Below are 18,579 nucleotides of genomic sequence, written 5' to 3' on the forward strand. Positions count from 1 at the left end.
GAGTACAGGTGAGTATGGCAGTTGGATGCACACATAGAGAGTACAGGTGAATATGGCAGTTGGAAGCAGGCATAGAGAGTACATGGGAGTACTGCAGCTGGAGGGGGGCCCAGCTGAACCATAGCGACACGTTGCTTGAACACAAAGCCATGAATTACTTCTCCTAATTGCTCATGGATCCAACCTTAGGATCAACCGTCCTTAAGGATGTTTGAGAATGAATTACTTCACAGTACAAGCAGGTAGAGAGGTGAGTGAGGGTTTTTCTTCTTTGTTTTTTTTTTAGCTCTTTTACTAAGTGTTAATATATAAATAGTTTAATGTCCATATTGTTGGCATGGGTGTACCTGAATTGCTAAGGTGACTAGCAGTAAGAAAATCATGCACTTATGGAGCAAGCATTCCCACCTTGGCCACAGTGGATACTTCAATTCGATCTGCAGAGGTTTAACGGGGAAAAGGATAGATACACATCACAACAAAATCTCACAGATCAGACTGTTTTTGTTTCTCATTAATCATATATTTTTCTTTTATTCTTCCAGTGCGGAATATCAATCTATATTATTGATCTGAGTGTTTATTCTCTTCTCCTAGAGGATAGACAGGCACCAGGGGCCCGGTTCCTCCACCCATGGTTCATATCCTGCGTCCAATCAGCGATCTTCCTCCTGTGTCGGGTGAGTCTGTTATTTATTATTTATTAACAGCAGCCTCGTCAGATGTTTCTAAAGTGTATCCACGGTTATAAATGTGAATGTTACATGATATGTGCTCCGTGCAATAAACCTTGCTGTTTAGAACGCTCTCTTTCACCCAGGGCCGATCCTAGGCAGGGTGCACAGGGTGCATTGCACCCAGGCGCCTGTGACCCTAGGATCGGCCATGCTTTCACCCCAAACATATCAGTCAGTCCTGACATAAAGTTCATTATGGCTGCTCTGGATCAGTGACAACACTCAGGAACAGCCTTTGAATTTTGCTCTAGTGTTGTCACCTATCCCGATAGGAAAGACTCTAAAGGGAAGGGCACTGTGGACTTTTTAAAGGTTCACAAGGACGACGGAACTAAAAACTTTATTCAGATGTAGGCAATTAACCACTTGACCTCCAGAAGGTTTTACCCCCTTCATGACCAGGTCATTTTTTGGCTTTTTAGCACTGTGTTACTTTAACTGGCAATTGCACGGTCATGCAACGCTGTACCCAAATTGAATTTATATTATTTTTTTTTCTCACAAATAGAGCTTTTTTTGGTGGTATGTGATCGCCAATGTTTTTTTTTTTTGCAATATAAAGGTGATGGGCTAGATTCACAGAGAGTTACGTCGGTGTATCTGTAGAATCTACGCCGTCGTAAATTTAAGCGTATTCTGGAAACCAGATACGCTTAAATTAGGCTAAGATACGAGCGGCGTAAGTCTCCTACGCCGTCGTATCTTAGGGTGCATATTTACGCTGGCCGCTAGGTGGCGCTTTTGTCGATTTCAGCGTAGAATATGCAAATGAGCTGGATACGCCGATTCAGAAACGTACGTGCGCCCGGCGAATTTTTTTACGTCGTAACGTTACTCCTGCTTCTATGAGGCGTACGCAATGTTAAGTATGGACGTCGTTCCCGCGTAAGAATTTTGAAAATTTTACGTCGTTTGCGAATAGGGCTTTGCGTAAATTACGTTCACGTCGAAAGCATTGACTATTTGCAACGTGATTAGGAGCATGCGCACTGGGATACCTTCACGGACGGCGCATGCGCCGTTCGTGAGAAACATCATTTACGTGGGGTCATGTTTTATTTACATAAAACACTCGCACCTCTTGACAATTTGAATTTGGCGCGCTTACGCTGGCAGATTTACGCTACGCCGCCGCAACTTACGGATCAAGTGCTTTGTGAATACTGCACTTGCCTCTCTAAATTGTGGCGGCGTAGCGTAAATAACATACGCTACGCCTGCACAAACTTACGTCCCCCTACCTGAATCTAGCCCGATGTTGCCAGGTGGTCCCCCTGCCTTACCTATTTAAGAACTGTCAGACGGCGGAGCCTTCCTCGTGGGCGGAGCTTTTTTTTTTGTTGGGTCTGGCAGTGCAGCAGGCATTGTGGTTGACGATGGATCTATATTGGGGGATATTGTTTTTTTTGTTTTTTTTTTTAATAAAGGAATTGTCAAAAATTGTGTGTGTTTTTTTTTTCATACTTTTTTTTTGCTTAATGAGTAGGGGTACAGTGTACCCCATACTCATTCACGAATGGGGGGGGGGCAGGAATTGGGGATCCCCTTGTTAAAGCGGGCTTCCAGATTCTGGTAAGCCCCCCGCCCGCAGATCCCCACAACCACGACCCAGGGTCTTTGGGGAAGAGGCCCTTGTCACCATCAACATGGGGACAAGGTGCTTTGGGGTGGAAAGACCCCTTTCCTGGTCTGCCAGGCTGCATGCTCGGATAAGGGTCTGGTATGGATTTTGGGAGGGACCCCACGCTGTTTTTTTTGTTTGGAGTTGGTTTCTTCTTAAAATCCATACAAGACCTAGTATGGATTGGGGGGGACCAGTCCGCAGCATTATTTTCAATTTTTTTCTATTGCCGGCATTGGGGTAGATTCAGTAAGATATGCACATTTTTTACGTAGGCGCAGGGCACCATTTTTGCCCTGCGCCCCCGCAAATTTTCTGCGCTACCCTCGATTCACGGAGCAGTAGCTCCGTAAATTGCGAGGGCGCTCCGGCAAAATGCCCGGCGTAAGCGCGCGCAATTTAAATTATCCCGTAGGGGGCGGGAATCATTTAAATTAGGCGCGTTCCCGCGCCGAGCGTAGTGCGCATGCTCCGTCGGGAAACGTTCCCGACGTGCATTGCTTCAAAGTGAACATTCACGATTTACTTACGCAAACAACGTAAATTTCAAATTTCGCAACGCGGGAACAACGGGTATACTTTAGCATTGGCTGCCCCTGCTATAGAAGGGGCAGCCTTACGCAAAAAAAACGCCGTACGCAAACAACGTAAACTGCGTGCGCAGGGCTCGCGTAACGTTGTGAATCGGCGTTAGTATGCAATTTGCATACTATACGCTGACCACTACGGGAACACCCCCTAGCGGCCATCGCAAGAATGCAGCCTAAGATATGCGGGCATAAGAGCCTTATGCCGCGCATATCTTAGGCTGCAGTCGGCGTAACAAGCTTTCTGAATATAGAACACTCGTTACGCCCGGGCAAGTAAGCAATTGCGCTGCGTAACTATGGTTACGCAGGCGCAATTGCTCTCTGAATCCGGGCCAATGTTTTTTTTCCTCATTTAGCTGCCGGGGGGAAGCCCGACAGCTGATGACTTATCCGTCGTTGAGGACGTAGCAGCCGGCTTCCCGGCCTGCTCCTTAAAGCGGAGTTCCACCTACTTTTGAGAGGTGGTCTTAATGGAAGACCACCTCTCCACCCCTCGTTTTTGGATATTTGAATTTTATTTTTTTCCCAATAGTACCTTATTTTTGAAGTACAAGTGTACTTCCGATTCAGACGGGCCGTGGCCCAGGATGTCACATCCTCCTCTTCGGCAAGCTCCCCCATTGTCTTCTTGGACCTGTGTGTGCCCCAGAAGACAAGCTGGCCATTCACAAAGCAGCACAGAACTCGCGCACTCGCAGTCGGAAACCGGCAGTAGAGCCGCAAGACTCCACTGCCGGTTTCCTTTAGTTGGAATGGCGGTGCCTGCACCCGATCCAAAGAAACGGATCGACCTTGGGGGCATGAAATCCCGGGTTCCCTGCACAGGTAAGTATCCTTATTAACCGCTTAAGCCCCGGACCATTTGGCTGGCCAAAGACCTTGCCAATTTTTGCGATTCTGCACTGCATTTAACTGACAATTGTGCGGTCGTGGCGACGTGACTCCCAAACGAAATTGATGTTCCTTTTTCCCCACAAATAGAGCTTTCTTTTGGTGGTATTTGATCACCTCTGTGTTTTTTGTTTTTTGCGCTATAAACAAAAATAGAGCGACAATTTTGAAAAAAAATCTATATTTTTTAATAAATATCCCCCAAAAAACTTTATAAATAAACACATTTTTTCCACAGTTTCGGCCGATACTTATTCTTCTACATATATTTGGTTAAAAAAAATTGCAATAAGCGTTTATCGATTGGTTTGCGCAAAAGTTATAGCGTCTACACAATAGGGGATAGTTTTATGTCATTTTTATTAATATATATATTTTTTAATAGTAATGGCGGTGATCAGCGATTTTTATCGTGACTACGACATTATGGCGGACACATCGGACACTTTTGACACCATTTTGAGACTATTGTCATTTTTACAACGATCCATGCTATAAAAATGCACTGACTACTGTAAAAATGACACTGGCAGGGAAGGGGTTAACCTGTAGGGGGCGCTGAAGGGGTTAAGTGTGCCCTAGGGAGTGATTCTAACTGTTAGGGGGTGTGGCTACGAGTGACATGTCACTGATCGCTGCTCCCGATGAGAGGGAGCATTCGATCAGTGACATGTCAATAGGAAGAATGGGGTGATGATGTGTTTACACTGACATCTCCCCGTTCTTCAGCTTCGTGACACGATCGCTGGACAACGGTGGACATCGAGTCCGCGGGTCCCACGGGCACGGAGCTCGCAACAGGGTCGCGAGTGTGGCACCGGTGGCGCGCGCACGACCACACAGCGGCAAATTAAAGGGGACGTACCTGTACGTTCATTTGCCTGTCCGTGCCATTCTGTCTACGTAAATCTGCGTGCGGCGGTCCTTAAGCGGTTAAATAAAGCGTTAAATAAATTGCCGATGGAACACCGCTTTAACAACCATCTATTCATTGTGTCCTGATTGGGCAAAGCCTTGCACTTGACCTGTGGTCAGATGCATTGCTTTAGCCAATCAGGGCTTAGAATTCACTGTGCAGCACGTGCATTGTGGGACGCTCGTGGAATTCGGGTGTTCGCCGAACGGGCGATGTTCGTGCCGAACCTACGCTCGGTCTGAACTACCCGCCCAACACTATTTATCAGTATCATACACACAATTTGTGGTGTGTGTCGGGGATCCTTATCCACCTTGTTACTGCCTCGTGTTTTGCGGGATTACCCTAAATGTGAAACGCGTAGAAGCAATAACAATTTTAATAAGGACCCCCAAAACACACCTCGTTCTGTGTGTATGACACTGATAAAGCACAGGGTTGTCCACTATGTTAATTGGGATTGTTATTGCGCTCATTTTAAGAATGATGTCTACATGTGTTCATTGATTAACTACTAGAATTGAGCGAACCCGAGTGTAAAGTTCGGGTTCGGTACGGACTTTGGGTTTTTCCCGAACCCGGACCCGAATAATTGCTGAAAGTTCGGGTCTGGGTTCGGAGTTCGGGGGAAAAAAAATGCGCGGAGGTCCCCGCAAATTCAATAACCAGACCCTTTAGGTCTGGTATGGATATTAAGGGGAACCCCGCCGTCAATTTAAAAAAAAAATGACGTGGGGTTCCCCCTAAATATCCATAACCAGACCCTTCAGGTCTGGTGTGGATTTTAAGGGGAACTCCACCCCAAATTGAAAAAAAATGGCGTGGAGTTCCCCCTAAAATCCACACCAGACCCTTATCCGAGGACGTTGACCTGGCCGGCCGCAGAAAAGAGGGGGGGACAGTGTGCGCCCCCCCTCTCCTGAACCGCACCAGGCCACATGCCCTCAACATTGGGAGGGTGCTTTGGGGTGCCCCCCAAAGCACCTTGTCCCCATGTTGATGGGGACAAGGGTCTCATCCCCACAACCCTTGCCCAGTGGTTGTGGGGGTATGCGGGCAGGGGGCTTATCAGAATCTGGAAGACCCCTTTAACAAAGGGGACCCCCAGATCCTGACCCCCCCCCTGTGTGAAATGGTAATGGGGTACACTGTACACACCGTAGAACAAATTACTTTATTAATTAAACCAAATAAAAATCCAGCCCTTGTCTAGGCTGTCCCAGTGACGTAGCAGAGTGTGCGTTAGAGGGGGATGGGGTCACGTGATGCGTGGCCGCCTCCCCTATAAAAAGAAACGTCAAAGCATCGGCGCGTCATTCGCTGAGCTGTGCTCTGAATGGATGGATGTTCTCATCGCTGGACACATCACCCGTCGCTGGAGAGATCACCCGACGCTGGATAGAGACAACGATGGAGCAGCGTGCAGGACCGATCGTCTATTTTCACCGCTGGATTTTTATTTGGTTTAATTAATAAAGTAATTTGTTCTACGGTGTGTGTGTTTTTTTTCTGAAAACAACTATTTACACTTCCTTCGGGAAATGGTAGGGGTACAGTGTACCCCATTACCATTTTACACAGGGGGGGGGGGTCAGGATCTGGGGGTCCCCTTTGTTAAAGGGGTCTTCCAGATTCTGATAAGCCCCCTGCCCGCATACCCCCACAACCACCAGGCAAGGGTTGTGGGGATGAGACCCTTGTCCCCATCAACATGGGGACAAGGTGCTTTGGGGGGCACCCAAAAGCACCCTCCCAATGTTGAGGGCATGTGGCCTGGTGCGGTTCAGGAGAGGGGGGGGTCACACTCTGTCCCCCCCTCTTTTCTGCGGCCGGCCAGGTCAACGTGCTCGTATATGGGGTCTGGTGTGGATTTTAGGGGGAACTCCAGGCAATTTTTTTTTTTATAAGGGGTGGAGTTCCCCTTAAAATCCGCACCAGACCTGAATGGAACCCCACGTCATTTTTTTTTTAAATTGACGGCGGGGTTCCCCTTAATATCCATACCAGACCTAAAGGGTCTGGTTATTGAATTTGCGGGGACCTCTGCACATTTTTTTTTTTTTTACTAAAAGTCTGTGTGCCATTGACTTCAATGGGGTTCGGAGTTCGGGTTCGGGTTGCCGAACCCGAACTTTTTTTTTAAAGTTCGGGTTAGGGTCCGACATTCAGGTGTCCGCTCAACTCAATTAACTACAGGTGAATAAAGGTTACAAAAAAAGATTTTTAGTTTCTTCATCCTTGCACACCAAAAGTCCACAGTGTCCTTCCTTTTTGGGTCTTCCCTAATGGGTACAAAATTAGGACGTGGTGCTTTTTGAAAATACTGATCCCTCTGTATATTGGGTAATTGTCAACTGTCCAGACGCACGGTTTATAGCAAAAATATTGCGTTGAGAATATTTGGCAGTTGTTTCTTAGTATCTTTTTTTCTTTCCACGTCTCGCTCACAGAGGAAGAGTGAAGACCGTCTCTCAGAGCTCCGGCTGCTACGACAGCGATGGAGTGGAACCGGTGGCCATTGACGAGACTTTAGATCCCCATTATTCCGGGAACAACGACCAGGGAGACAGCAGCTTCGAGAGGAACAACAGCCGCAGCTCGGGTTTACGGCGCCAAGCCATCCAGAACTGGCACCGCCGGCCGTACCGCAATAATAGCACAGAGGGAGAAGAAGGGGACATCTCGGACGTTGGGTCCCGGACCACGGAATCTGAGGCCGAGGTCTGGGAGCAGGAGAGCGTCGGCTCAGCAGATCTCAATTCTGAACGGGCATCAGGGGGCTGCAGACCGAAAGGTGGGTCCCGGGCATCGGTTTATACAAAATCTCAGACTTTCTGAATGTCGATATTGGCATAATTTTAGGCATGCACCCTACCACTCAACTACTCAACTTAAAGTGGAATGATTTCAAAAAGAAGAGGGAGGAAAAGAAGAAGGGAAGGGGAAAATTACGAATGAGAGAAAGGGGGAGAAAAGAGTAAGTGAAAATAAAAAGGGGAAGAGAAAGTAGAAACATACGGATAGCACTCACATGGGCCACATCTGTAATAATATTAGAAAGGAAACAATATCTAGCAAGTGGACATTGATGGTCAGACTTTCAGGCCAGGGAAGTATGTTTTAAAAAAATATATTTAATAGCATATAAATACACAAACAATAATACAATATAATTTTTACAAAAAATTGACCACTGTATGTTCCTCAGAAGTCGCCAACGCACGTTTCGCTGTGGGGCTTCTTCAGGACGAAGACGAGGAAAGCATGTTTAGCAGTAGAACAGAAATTTATATGACAAATGGTCCTTCAACAGATACATCCATGAGGCATATATGGTAAAAGTAGAAAGATGCAAAGTCAGCGACGAGCTTGCATACTAGTTTTCAAAAAGCCAGCGATCTTCAAGTGGCCAATAAAGGTCAAAGCACTGGTCCGTGGGTTTGACACTTAAGCACACCAACCAATTTATATAGCTCAGGCGAACTATTTTGAATGGTCTTGAGCTTACTGGGACAATAGACAGTGGCAGAATAGCAAAGACATATAGACCCAGACTAGGGAAGCCTTAATTAGCAGCGCTGTCTGTAAGAAACAGTGTTGAGATCCATATGTAGGCCATCAGGCAAGATGCGTCACTCACGTCTGTGTCCCAGGGTGTACACGGTGTACACCCTGGGACACAGACGTGAGTGACGCATCTTGCCTGATGGCCTACATATGGATCTCAACACTAATTAAGGCTTCCCTAGTCTGGGTCTATATGTCTTTGCTATTCTGCCACTGTCTATTGTCCCAGTAAGCTCAAGACCATTCAAAATAGTTCGCCTGAGCTATATAAATTGGTTGGTGTGCTTAAGTGTCAAACCCACGGACCAGTGCTTTGACCTTTATTGGCCACTTGAAGATCGCTGGCTTTTTGAAAACTAGTATGCAAGCTCGTCGCTGACTTTGCATCTTTCTACTTTTACCATATATGCCTCATGGATGTATCCGTTGAAGGACCATTTGTCATATAAATTTCTGTTTCACTGCTAAACATGCTTTCCTCGTCTTCGTCCTGAAGAAGCCCCACGGCGAAACGTGCGTTGGCGACTTCTGAGGAACATACAGTGGTCAATTTTTTGTAAAAATTATATTGTATTATTGTTTGTGTATTTATATGCTATTAAATATATTTTTTTAAAACATACTTCCCTGGCCTGAAAGTCTGACCATCAATGTCCACTTGCTAGATATTGTTTCCTTTCCAACTTAAAGTGGAGTTCCACCCATAAATATAACATTACATCAGTAGTTTTAAAAAAATGTCATTTGTCCTTTACGGAATTTTTTTTTTTTTTTTTTAGATGCCTTCAAAGTGTTGTTGCTAGGCAGAATAGTTAATCTTCCCACTTCCTGCACCTAGGGGCTTAATGCTTCCTAACCTACACCGCACAGACTCCTGGGAATGTAGTGGGTGTAACTTTCCAGGAGTCTGTGCACTCCCCAGTCTCAAAGAATCATGTGACTTGGACAGCACAGGTGCTGAAACCTGATCTGACACTGCTTGTGCAGCACTGAGCATGTGCGAGATCTGCAAGGCTGAAATCCAAGAAGTCATACAGTCTGGCTTCATGATGCCCACACTTAAGATGGCCCCAGTCAATTTCTATTTTATAAAGTGTCTAAATGCTGTAACAACCTAACAAAACGGACCTTAGTTTACAGACTAACTTTACTAGAATACATTAAGCTTGTGTATTACAGGGGTATTTATATTTAAAAAGTGAAATTGTGGCCCGAACTCCGCTTTAACCTCCTCTTTTAACCTAATGCAATGGGCACAAACCACCACTCCAACGGCAACACTCGACTCGACCTCGTATTCTCCCATCTCTGCAACCTCTCTAACACTCCCTTTCCTCTCTCCGATCACAACCTTATCCGTTTCACACTTTTCCCTGTCTCCTACCTCCCATGCTGCCAACCTGCAAACCGTTACCCGCAGGAACCTTCGCCACCTCAACCCTTCCCTTCTTCATTCTGCTACTGACTGCCCAGACCCGACCAATACCATCTACAACAGTGATTCTCAACCCCGTCCTCAAGTACTCCCAACAGGCCATGTTTTGGGAATTTCTCTTAGATAAAATAGCTGTCCAAAATACCAAGCCATTGACTCTGATTTAAAGCGCTTTCCCCGACTTGTTCATTCCCTCACTTCGTTGGGGTAGGCGGTACAGTTTGGTGGGGGTGGGTCAGCCACACCTCGTGACCATTGACCTCTGGGAAAACGCATTCTGACCTTTGACCTCCGGGGAGGTCCCTATTGCAATTCCTGAGTCCTAGCCTTATTCTTTAAGGGGAAACCCTGACCCTAACCCTGACCCTAACCCTGTTGGGGATGCTTGAGGACAGGGTTGAGAACCACTGAGCTCCACATTGCTAAACAAACCCACTACAACACTCTCATCCAAACCCTCCAACTCCATATCCTCCGCTCCTCTTCCTCTTTCTGTTGGGGTACCCTAAGGCTTCGTCCTTGGGCCCCTCCTATTCTCTTTCTATACCTCTTCCCTGGGCCAGTTGATAACCTCCCATGGCTTCCAATACCACCTCTATGCCAACGACACCCAGATCTATCTCTCCACTCCTCAACTCACCCCTTCAAACCGCTCACGTATCACAAACTTACTGAATGACATATCGGTATGGATGTCACACCACTTCCTTAAACTCAGAGGCCCGGATTCAGAAAGGAGTTACGTCGGCGTATCTCCAGATACACCGTCGTAACTCCGAATGCGGGCCGTCGCATCTCGGCGCCTGATTCATAGAATCAGATACGCCTCAATGTTGCCTAGATACGAGCGGCGTAAGTCTCCTACGCCGTCGTATCTTAGGGTGCAATATTTATGCTGACCGCTAGGGGCGCTTCCCTAGACTTCCGCATAGAATATGCAAATGAGATTGATACGCCGATTCAGAAACGTACGTCCGCCCGGCGCGTTTTTTTACGTAAGGCTTTTTCCGGCGTAAAGTTACCCCTGCTATATGAGGCGTAGCCAATGTTAAGTATGGACGTCGGGCCAGCGTTGAATTGTGCATCGTTTACGTCGTTTGCGTAAGTCGTACGCGAATAGGGATGTGCGTAAGTTACGTTCACGTCTAAAGCATTGACTATTTGCGGCGTAATTTGGAGCATGCGCACTGGTACATTTTCACGGACGGCGCATGCGCCGTTCGTTAAGAACGTCAATTACGTGGGGTCGCGGCTAATTAGCATACAACACGCCCCCTACCACCCTAGTTTGAATTAGGCGGGCTTATGCCGTGTCAGATACACTACGCCGCCGTAACTTACAGCGCAAGTTGTTTCTGAATACGGGACCTGCCGCTCTAAGTTACGGCGGCGTAGTGTATCTGAGATACGCTACGCCTGCCTAAAGATAGGTAGATCTCTCTGAATCCGGGCCAATCTTTCTAGAAGTGAACTTGTAATATTTCCTCCTCCCTGATCCTCTCCTCATGATTTTACCATTAAGATTAACGGCACAACCATTGGTCCCTCCATACATGCCAGGGAGCTGGGTGTAATCCTAGACTCTGACCTCTCCTTCAGCCCCCATCACTGGCTATATCTTGGTGCCTTAACCTCCGCAACATTTCCAGAATTTGCCCCTTCCTGACTAACGGCACCATAAAACAACTTATTCACTCCATGATTATTTCCCGCCTCAACTACTGCAACTCCCTCCTCACTGGCCTACCCTTACACAAGGTATCGCCCCCTACAGTCTATTATGAATGCCACTGCTAGACTCATACACCTCACTAACAGATCGGCTCCTCTCTGCCAATCCCTTCACTGGCTTTCCCTACCCTACCATATAAAATTCGAAATATTAACCACAACTTACAAGGCCATTCACAACATCGCCCCCATCTACATCACCAACCTCATCTGCAGATATCATCCTCTCCGCTCCTCCCAGGACCTCCTGCTCTTTAGCTCCCTTGTTACCTCCTCCCATGCTCACCTTCAGGACTTCTCCAGAGCCTCTCCCATCCTCTGGAACTCCCTTCCCCAGTAGGTCCGGTCAGTCCCTACCCTGTCCAGCTTTAGGCGATCCCTAAAAACTCATTTATTCAGGGAAGCCTATCCCACACCCACCTAAGATCCCACACCTACCTAAGAACTGCACCTCCATCAGACCATCCCCCACAGCTATTAGCTTTTGTACCACCTCCCTTCTCTGTGTAGAATGTAAGCTCCACAAGCAGGGCCCTTCTGTCCTATCTGTATTGAATTGCATTTGTACTGTCCCCCCGCCCCCACATTGTAAAGCACAGCACAAACTGTTGGCGCTATATAAATTCTGTATAGTAATAATAATAATAAAAATGCCCCCGCCATCTTATGGGACCTGATGACTCTCTGCGTAGGCAGTAAGTGGTGAGTTGTGGGAGCTGTAGGGAAGTGATAGGAGTTGCTTGGGACTCTATAGGGAAACATACTTTCCTAGAGATCTGAGGAGGAACATGACCCAGATCCAGGGATGTATTTAGGTTTTGTGCTGCCCTAGGCCTGACTAAACTCATGCACTCCCTAATTTAAATATGACCCACCCCTTCCTGTCAAGGCCACACCCCTTGCGGTTTAAGACCCACCCTGACATTTTCAAGTGGGGACACTAGTTCTGATGGCCTGGGGGGGGGGGGGGGGGGCAATGGATTCCCTTAATTTGCATAGATTTTCTCTCACTTCCTGTTTGGCTATAGGAAAGGAAGTGAAGGGAAATCTCTGCAATGGGACAGGGATGGTAAAAAATTTGAAGCGACGGCGCCCCCCCACAGTTGCAGAATGCCAAACGCCCACATACTGGAAACAGTGCGGCCGATTTATGGGGGTGCTAAACTAATTTGCCTAACAGTGTAGCGCAAGCCGGCCGGGACACTGTCCGTGCTGCCCTAGGCCTGGGCCTTGTTGGCCTAGGCCAGGATACAGCATTGCCCAGATCCAGGATCCCAACATTTTTTTTAACTGGAAGATCCCTCAAGGTTTTTTTTTAGCAGCAAAATTAGTATTTGAAAAGCAAAGATTTTATGTAAAAATTAATATTTATTTATTTGACGGTATCAAAAATATTTTTCCACAATTACCTAGAAGTCAAAGTCGTAAAAAGCAGTTCTGGCCCTAACATAGACAACATACTCATTAAAAGATAGGAAAACTACACATAACTCATGTTGTGTGAACTCTGTGTGCTTGTATAGAATTTCAACGCGTTTCGACCTTTTAAATTATTGGTCTTCTTCAGGAAAAAAAATTTGATGTAAAAAAGAAAAGATTTACAAATCATTATGTTTATGGATACATCATTTATATTAGGGTTGTCCCGATACCACTTTTGTAGGACCGAGTACAAGTACCGATACTTTTTTTCAAGTACTCGCCGATACCGAATACCGATACTTCTTTTTTTTTAATGTCATGTGACAGTGGCAGTATTTTTTTTTTTTTACAGTGATTTTTTTTGGGGGGGGGGGGAGTGGATTGTCAGTGTGTTTTTTTTGTTACATTTTTTTTTTTTTTTTTTTATATTTATTGCAATTTTTTTTTTTTAATCAGCCCTGTTGGTGGTCTTTGGAGAGATATCAGGGGTCTTAACAGACGTCTGACATCTCCCCTTTAAGACAGAGAAAGGGACTAAGGACACAGATTCCCCAGTCCCTTTCTCTGCAGCCTCAGCTGAAATGAATGAAGGGAGACTCCTCTCCATTCATAAACTGAAGCATCGTAAACACAGGTTACGATGCTCAGTTGTATGAATGGACAGAGTCAGTGATCACTGACTCTGTTCATTCTGAAAAGGTAGGTTCAGCGGCTCCTACCTCCGCTCTCCATCCTGACAGGTTGAGGGGGGAGAGCGGCACGGAGCAGGGAAAGAGAAGACGGGCACGGAGGGGGGGAGAGAAGACGGGCACGGAGCGGGGGGAGAGAAGACGGGCACGGAGTGGGGGGGAGAGAAGACGGGCACGGAGCGGGGGGAGAGAAGACCGGCACGGATCGGGGGGAGAGAAGACGGGCATGGAGTGGGGGGAGACAAGACCGGCACGGAGCGGGGGGAGACAAGACCGGCACGGAGCGGGGGGAGACAAGACCGGCACGGAGTGGGGATAGACAAGACCGGCACGGATCGGGGGGAGAGAAGACGGGCACGGAGGGGGGGGGAGACAAGACCGGCACGGAGCGGGGGGAGACAAGACTGGCACGGAGCGGGGATAGACAAGACCGGCACGGAGCGGGGGGAGACAAGACCGGCACGGAGTGGGGATAGACAAGACCGGCACGGAGCGGGGGAAGACAAGACCGGCACGGAGTGGGGATAGACAAGACCGGCACGGAGCGGGGGGAGACAAGACCGGCACGGAGTGGGGATAGACAAGACCGGCACGGAGCGGGGGGAGACAAGACTGGCACGGAGTGGGGGGAGACAAGACCGGCACGGAGCGGGGGGAGACAAGACGGGCACGGAGCGGGGGGAGACAAGACCGGCACGGAGCGGGGGGAGACGAGACCGGCACGGAGCGGGGATAGACAAGACCGGCACGGAGCGGGGGGAGACAAGACCGGTACGGAGCGGGGGGAGACAAGACCGGCCAGGAGCGGGGGGGGGAGACAAGACCGGCCAGGAGCACGGGGGAAAGACAGCACGGGGGAGAAGACTTGCAACTCCCCTGCCTGCCCAGGTATCGGGTGAGGCATCGGAGCATTTCCCCCCGAGTACAAGTACTCAGGGAAATGTTCGGTATCAGTACCGATACTAGTATCGGTTTCGGGACATCCCTAATTTATATAATTAGTATATTCTAGCAGTATATATCTACCACTTTCCAACGAGAAAGCTATGTTCTTTGGCCAGAAGAATCGCTGTTTAGGTAGAACTCCAATGCTGCAGGCAATAACAGTTACAGACCGATCCATTCTCCTTGGAGCGTAAACGTTTTTTTTGTACACCCTCTTTAGGCCGTTGCGAAGGCAGGATGTTGAGGCCGGAGAAGGGGAGTCCGTCTCGTGCCAATGAGGTCATCAGCCCGGAGATCCTGAAGATGAGGGCAGCGCTGTTCTGTATATTCACCTACCTCGATACTAAAACTCTGCTGCGGGCGGCTGAGGTCAGCCGCGACTGGAAGTTCGTGGCCCGGCACCCGGCGGTCTGGACTCGGGTTTTCCTGGAGAACGCCAGGGTGTCTACAAAGGTAAGCACGTCAGATCATGGCTGCGAAATCGTCATGTATGGGTGCGCCACAGCTACTACTATAGTTCTGGACAGTTTTCTTGTCTCTCTGTATTGTATACAAAAAAAAGCAGATGCTATTTGTTTTTTGGTGCGTTGGATGCCTACATCTGCCCACCTGAAAAGACAGAGCTGCTAAAGGACCAGGGCCCAGATTCACGTAGGAGGGCGTATCTTTGTGCGGGCGTAGCGTATCCTAGATACGCTACGCCGCCGTAACTTAGAGAGGCGAGTTCCGTATTCACAAAGAACTTGCGCCCTAAGTTACGGCGGCGTAGCGTAAATGGGCCGGCGTAAGCCCGCCTAATTCAAACTAGGCTGGTAGGGGGCGTGTTGTATGGTAATGAATCGTGACCACACGTAAATGACGCACCTAACGAACTGCGCATGTGCGCACATGCTCAATATCACGTCAAATTTTCTCCCTAACTTACGCCGGCTCAATGTTTAGTCAACGTGAACGTAACATACGCCCATCCCCCATTCACAGACGACTTACGCAAACAACGTAAAATATGACGCTGTTCCGACATTTCCGACGTCCATACCTAACATGACTTACCACTGCTTTATGAGGGGTAAAGTTACGCCGGTCGGACGCCTTACGTAAACAGCGTATTTAAATACGCTGGGCGAAAGTACGTTCGTGAATCGGCGTATCTAGCTTATTTGCATATTCAGCGCGGAAATCAATGGAAGCGCCACCTAGCGGCCAGCGTAAATATGCACCCCAAGATACGACGGAGTAAGAGACTTACGTCAGTCGTATCTTATACAAATTCTGCGGAATCTGATTCTTTGAATCAGGCGCCGAGATACGACGCCTCACATTCGGACTTACGACGGCGTATCTGGAGATACGCCGTCGTAAATCCTTTGTGAATCTGGGCCCAGGTGTCTTACTACTGCTGTGAATACCATTCTTTGTGCCCTGGTCCAAACCATTTGGTGGAGGGGTAGGGTTACCACGTGTCCCGGATTGCCCGGGAGAGTCCCGCATTTTGCAGGTCTGTCCCGGGCACCTTCATTCCAGGACAGGAATGAAACCACCCCCAGGGCCACTCTGATGCCCCCAGAAAAGGCCGCCACATCACCGCTTTACTCACTGACAGTACTTGTCCTGGCCGGGAATGCCTGGAGGAGCACAATCCCCTGCTTGTGATTGGAGAAATCATAAATCCCGCCTCTTGTGTCCAATCACTGTGCTGTGATTCGTTGGGGCACAAGCTGATTTTTGGGAAGGAGGGTGTCCCTGAATGGTAGTTTGGAAATGTGGTCACCCTACGGAGGGGGGATTATGGTGTGGGGTTGTTCTTCAGGGGTTGGGCTTGGCTCCTTAGTTCCAGTGAAGGGAACTCTTAAGGCGTCAGCATACCAAGACATTTTGGACAATTTCATGCTCCCAACTTTGTGGGAGGAGTTTGGGGACGGCCCCTTCCTGTTCCAACATGACTGCGCACCAAAGCACAAAACAAGGTCCATAAAGACATGGATGGGCGAGTTTGGGGTGGAGGAACTTGACTGTCCTCAACCCGATAGAACACCTTTGGGATGAATTGCGTGGAGACTGCGAGCCAGACCTTCTCATCTAACATCAGTGCCTGACCTCACAAATGCGCTTCTGGAAGAATGGTCAAACATTCCCATAGACACCCTCCTAAACCTTGTGGACGGCCTTCCCAGAAGAGGTGAAGCTGTTATAGCGGCAAAGGGCGGGGCCAACTCAATATTGAACCCTACGGACTAAGACTGGGAGGCCATTAAAGTTCATGTGGGAGTAAAGGCAGGCGTCCCAATACTTTTGACAGTATAGTGTAGCTGTGTTTTCGGATTAGAGGGGAGAGGGCCTTTGCTTGCTGAATGCTGGGGTCTTCTTGCACATGTATGCACTACAGTCTGGGTCTGCCAGGCTTGTACACTTCTCTCTGATGACCATGTATATATATCCTCTTTGCCCCTCCCCCCCAACTGACGCGTTCCTGCTCTTCCCGCAGTTTCTGCTCACGCTATCTCAGTGGTGCACACAGACACACTCCCTGACGTTGCAGAACCTCAAACCTCGCCAGAGGGGGAAGAAAGAGACCAAGGAGGAGTACATGAAAAGCACAAGGTGAGCCTCCGCTTCCCCCATATGCTTCTCCATTACTGTGTCAAATATGTTGACATGTACAAGAATATTGTTCAACGCACTTACCGTAATCTCACCCAGTGCCTGAAATATGATTGGGTTTCAGCCAGAATAGCAGAAAGTAATGCTCTGGGGCCCCACCAGTTTGCCCCAATTTACACATCTACTTTTAAGAAATAAAGTATAAATAGTTGATAGAATTACACATATATTATATTCATTAGTACTTTCAATAAAATCGATTTTACAAAAGGAAAACATTCCATAAATCAAAGATTAGTCAACACAAAGGGCACAGTACAGGGGGGATCAGGAGGGCACAGTACAAGGGGGGTCAGGAGGGCCCAGTAAAGGGGGGATCAGGAGGGCACAGTACAAGGGGGGTCAGGAGGGCACAGTACAGGAGGGCACAGTACAAGGGGGTCAGCAGTGCACAGTACAGGGGGGATCAGGAGGGCACAGTACAAGGGGGGATCAGGAGGGCACAGTACAAGGGGGATCAGGAGTGCACAGTACAGGTGGGATCAGGAGGGCACAGTACAAGGGGAAGGGGGGGGTCAGGAGGGCACAGTACAGGGGGGATCAGGAGGGCACAGTACAGGGGGGATCAGGAGGGCACAGTGGAAGGGTGGTCAGGAGGGCACAGTACAGGGGGATCAGGAGGGCACAGTACAAGGGGGGTCAGAAGGGCACACTACAGGGGGGATCAGGAGGGCACAGTAGAAGGGGGTCAGGAGGGCACAGTACAGGGGGGATCAGGAGGGCACAGTACAGGGGGGATCAGGAGGGCACAGTACAAGGGGGGTCAGGAGGGCACAGTACAGGGGAGATCAGGAGGGCACAACACTGGGATCAGGAGGGCACAGTACAGGGGGGATCAGGAGGGCACAGTACAAGGGGGGTCAGGAGGGCACAGTATAGGGGGGAACAGGGGGGCACAGTACAGGGGGGATCAGGAGGGCATAGTACAGGGGGATCAGGAGGGCACAGTACAGGGGGGATCAGAGACCAAGGAGGAGTACATGAAAAGCACAAGGTGAGCCTCTGCTTCCCCCATATGCTTCTCCATTACTGTGTCAAATATGTTGACATGTACAAGAATATTGTTCAACGCACCTACCGTAATCTCACCCAGTGCCTGAAATATGATTGTGTTTCAGCCAGAATAGCAGAAAGTAATGCTCTGGGGCCCCACCAGTTTGCCCCAATTTACACATCTACTTTTAAGAAATAAAGTATAAATAGTTGATAGAATTACACTGTGATGCAATTGCCTATATGCTTCAGTCTAATGCTCTCCCTGCTAACTTAATGCTGTTGGTTACAGGTAACAGGTGTTTTATGTGTGATTCATCTCTCTCTGTAAGGACTGTTCATATGTTAAATAAGGCTAGCTTTTGAAAGGCCTTTAATTGT

At 48.4% G+C, this 18,579-nt stretch overlaps 1 protein-coding gene across 1 annotated transcript in view; it reads left to right on the forward strand.

Moving 5' to 3' along the window:
* FBXO41 (F-box protein 41) overlaps window positions 1–18,579 on the forward strand; it is a 118,816-nt gene that overhangs the window by 39,026 nt on the left and 61,211 nt on the right. The window contains exons 3-6 of the mRNA XM_040335587.1: window positions 598–680; window positions 7,206–7,549; window positions 14,765–14,997; window positions 17,030–17,145. Coding sequence (XP_040191521.1) covers window positions 598–680; window positions 7,206–7,549; window positions 14,765–14,997; window positions 17,030–17,145 — 776 coding nt within the window. The remainder of the gene's footprint in view (window positions 1–597; window positions 681–7,205; window positions 7,550–14,764; window positions 14,998–17,029; window positions 17,146–18,579) is intronic.

The sequence above is a fragment of the Rana temporaria genome, chromosome 1, assembly GCF_905171775.1.
Source record: "Rana temporaria chromosome 1, aRanTem1.1, whole genome shotgun sequence".
Classification (NCBI taxonomy): Eukaryota; Metazoa; Chordata; class Amphibia; order Anura; family Ranidae; genus Rana; species Rana temporaria.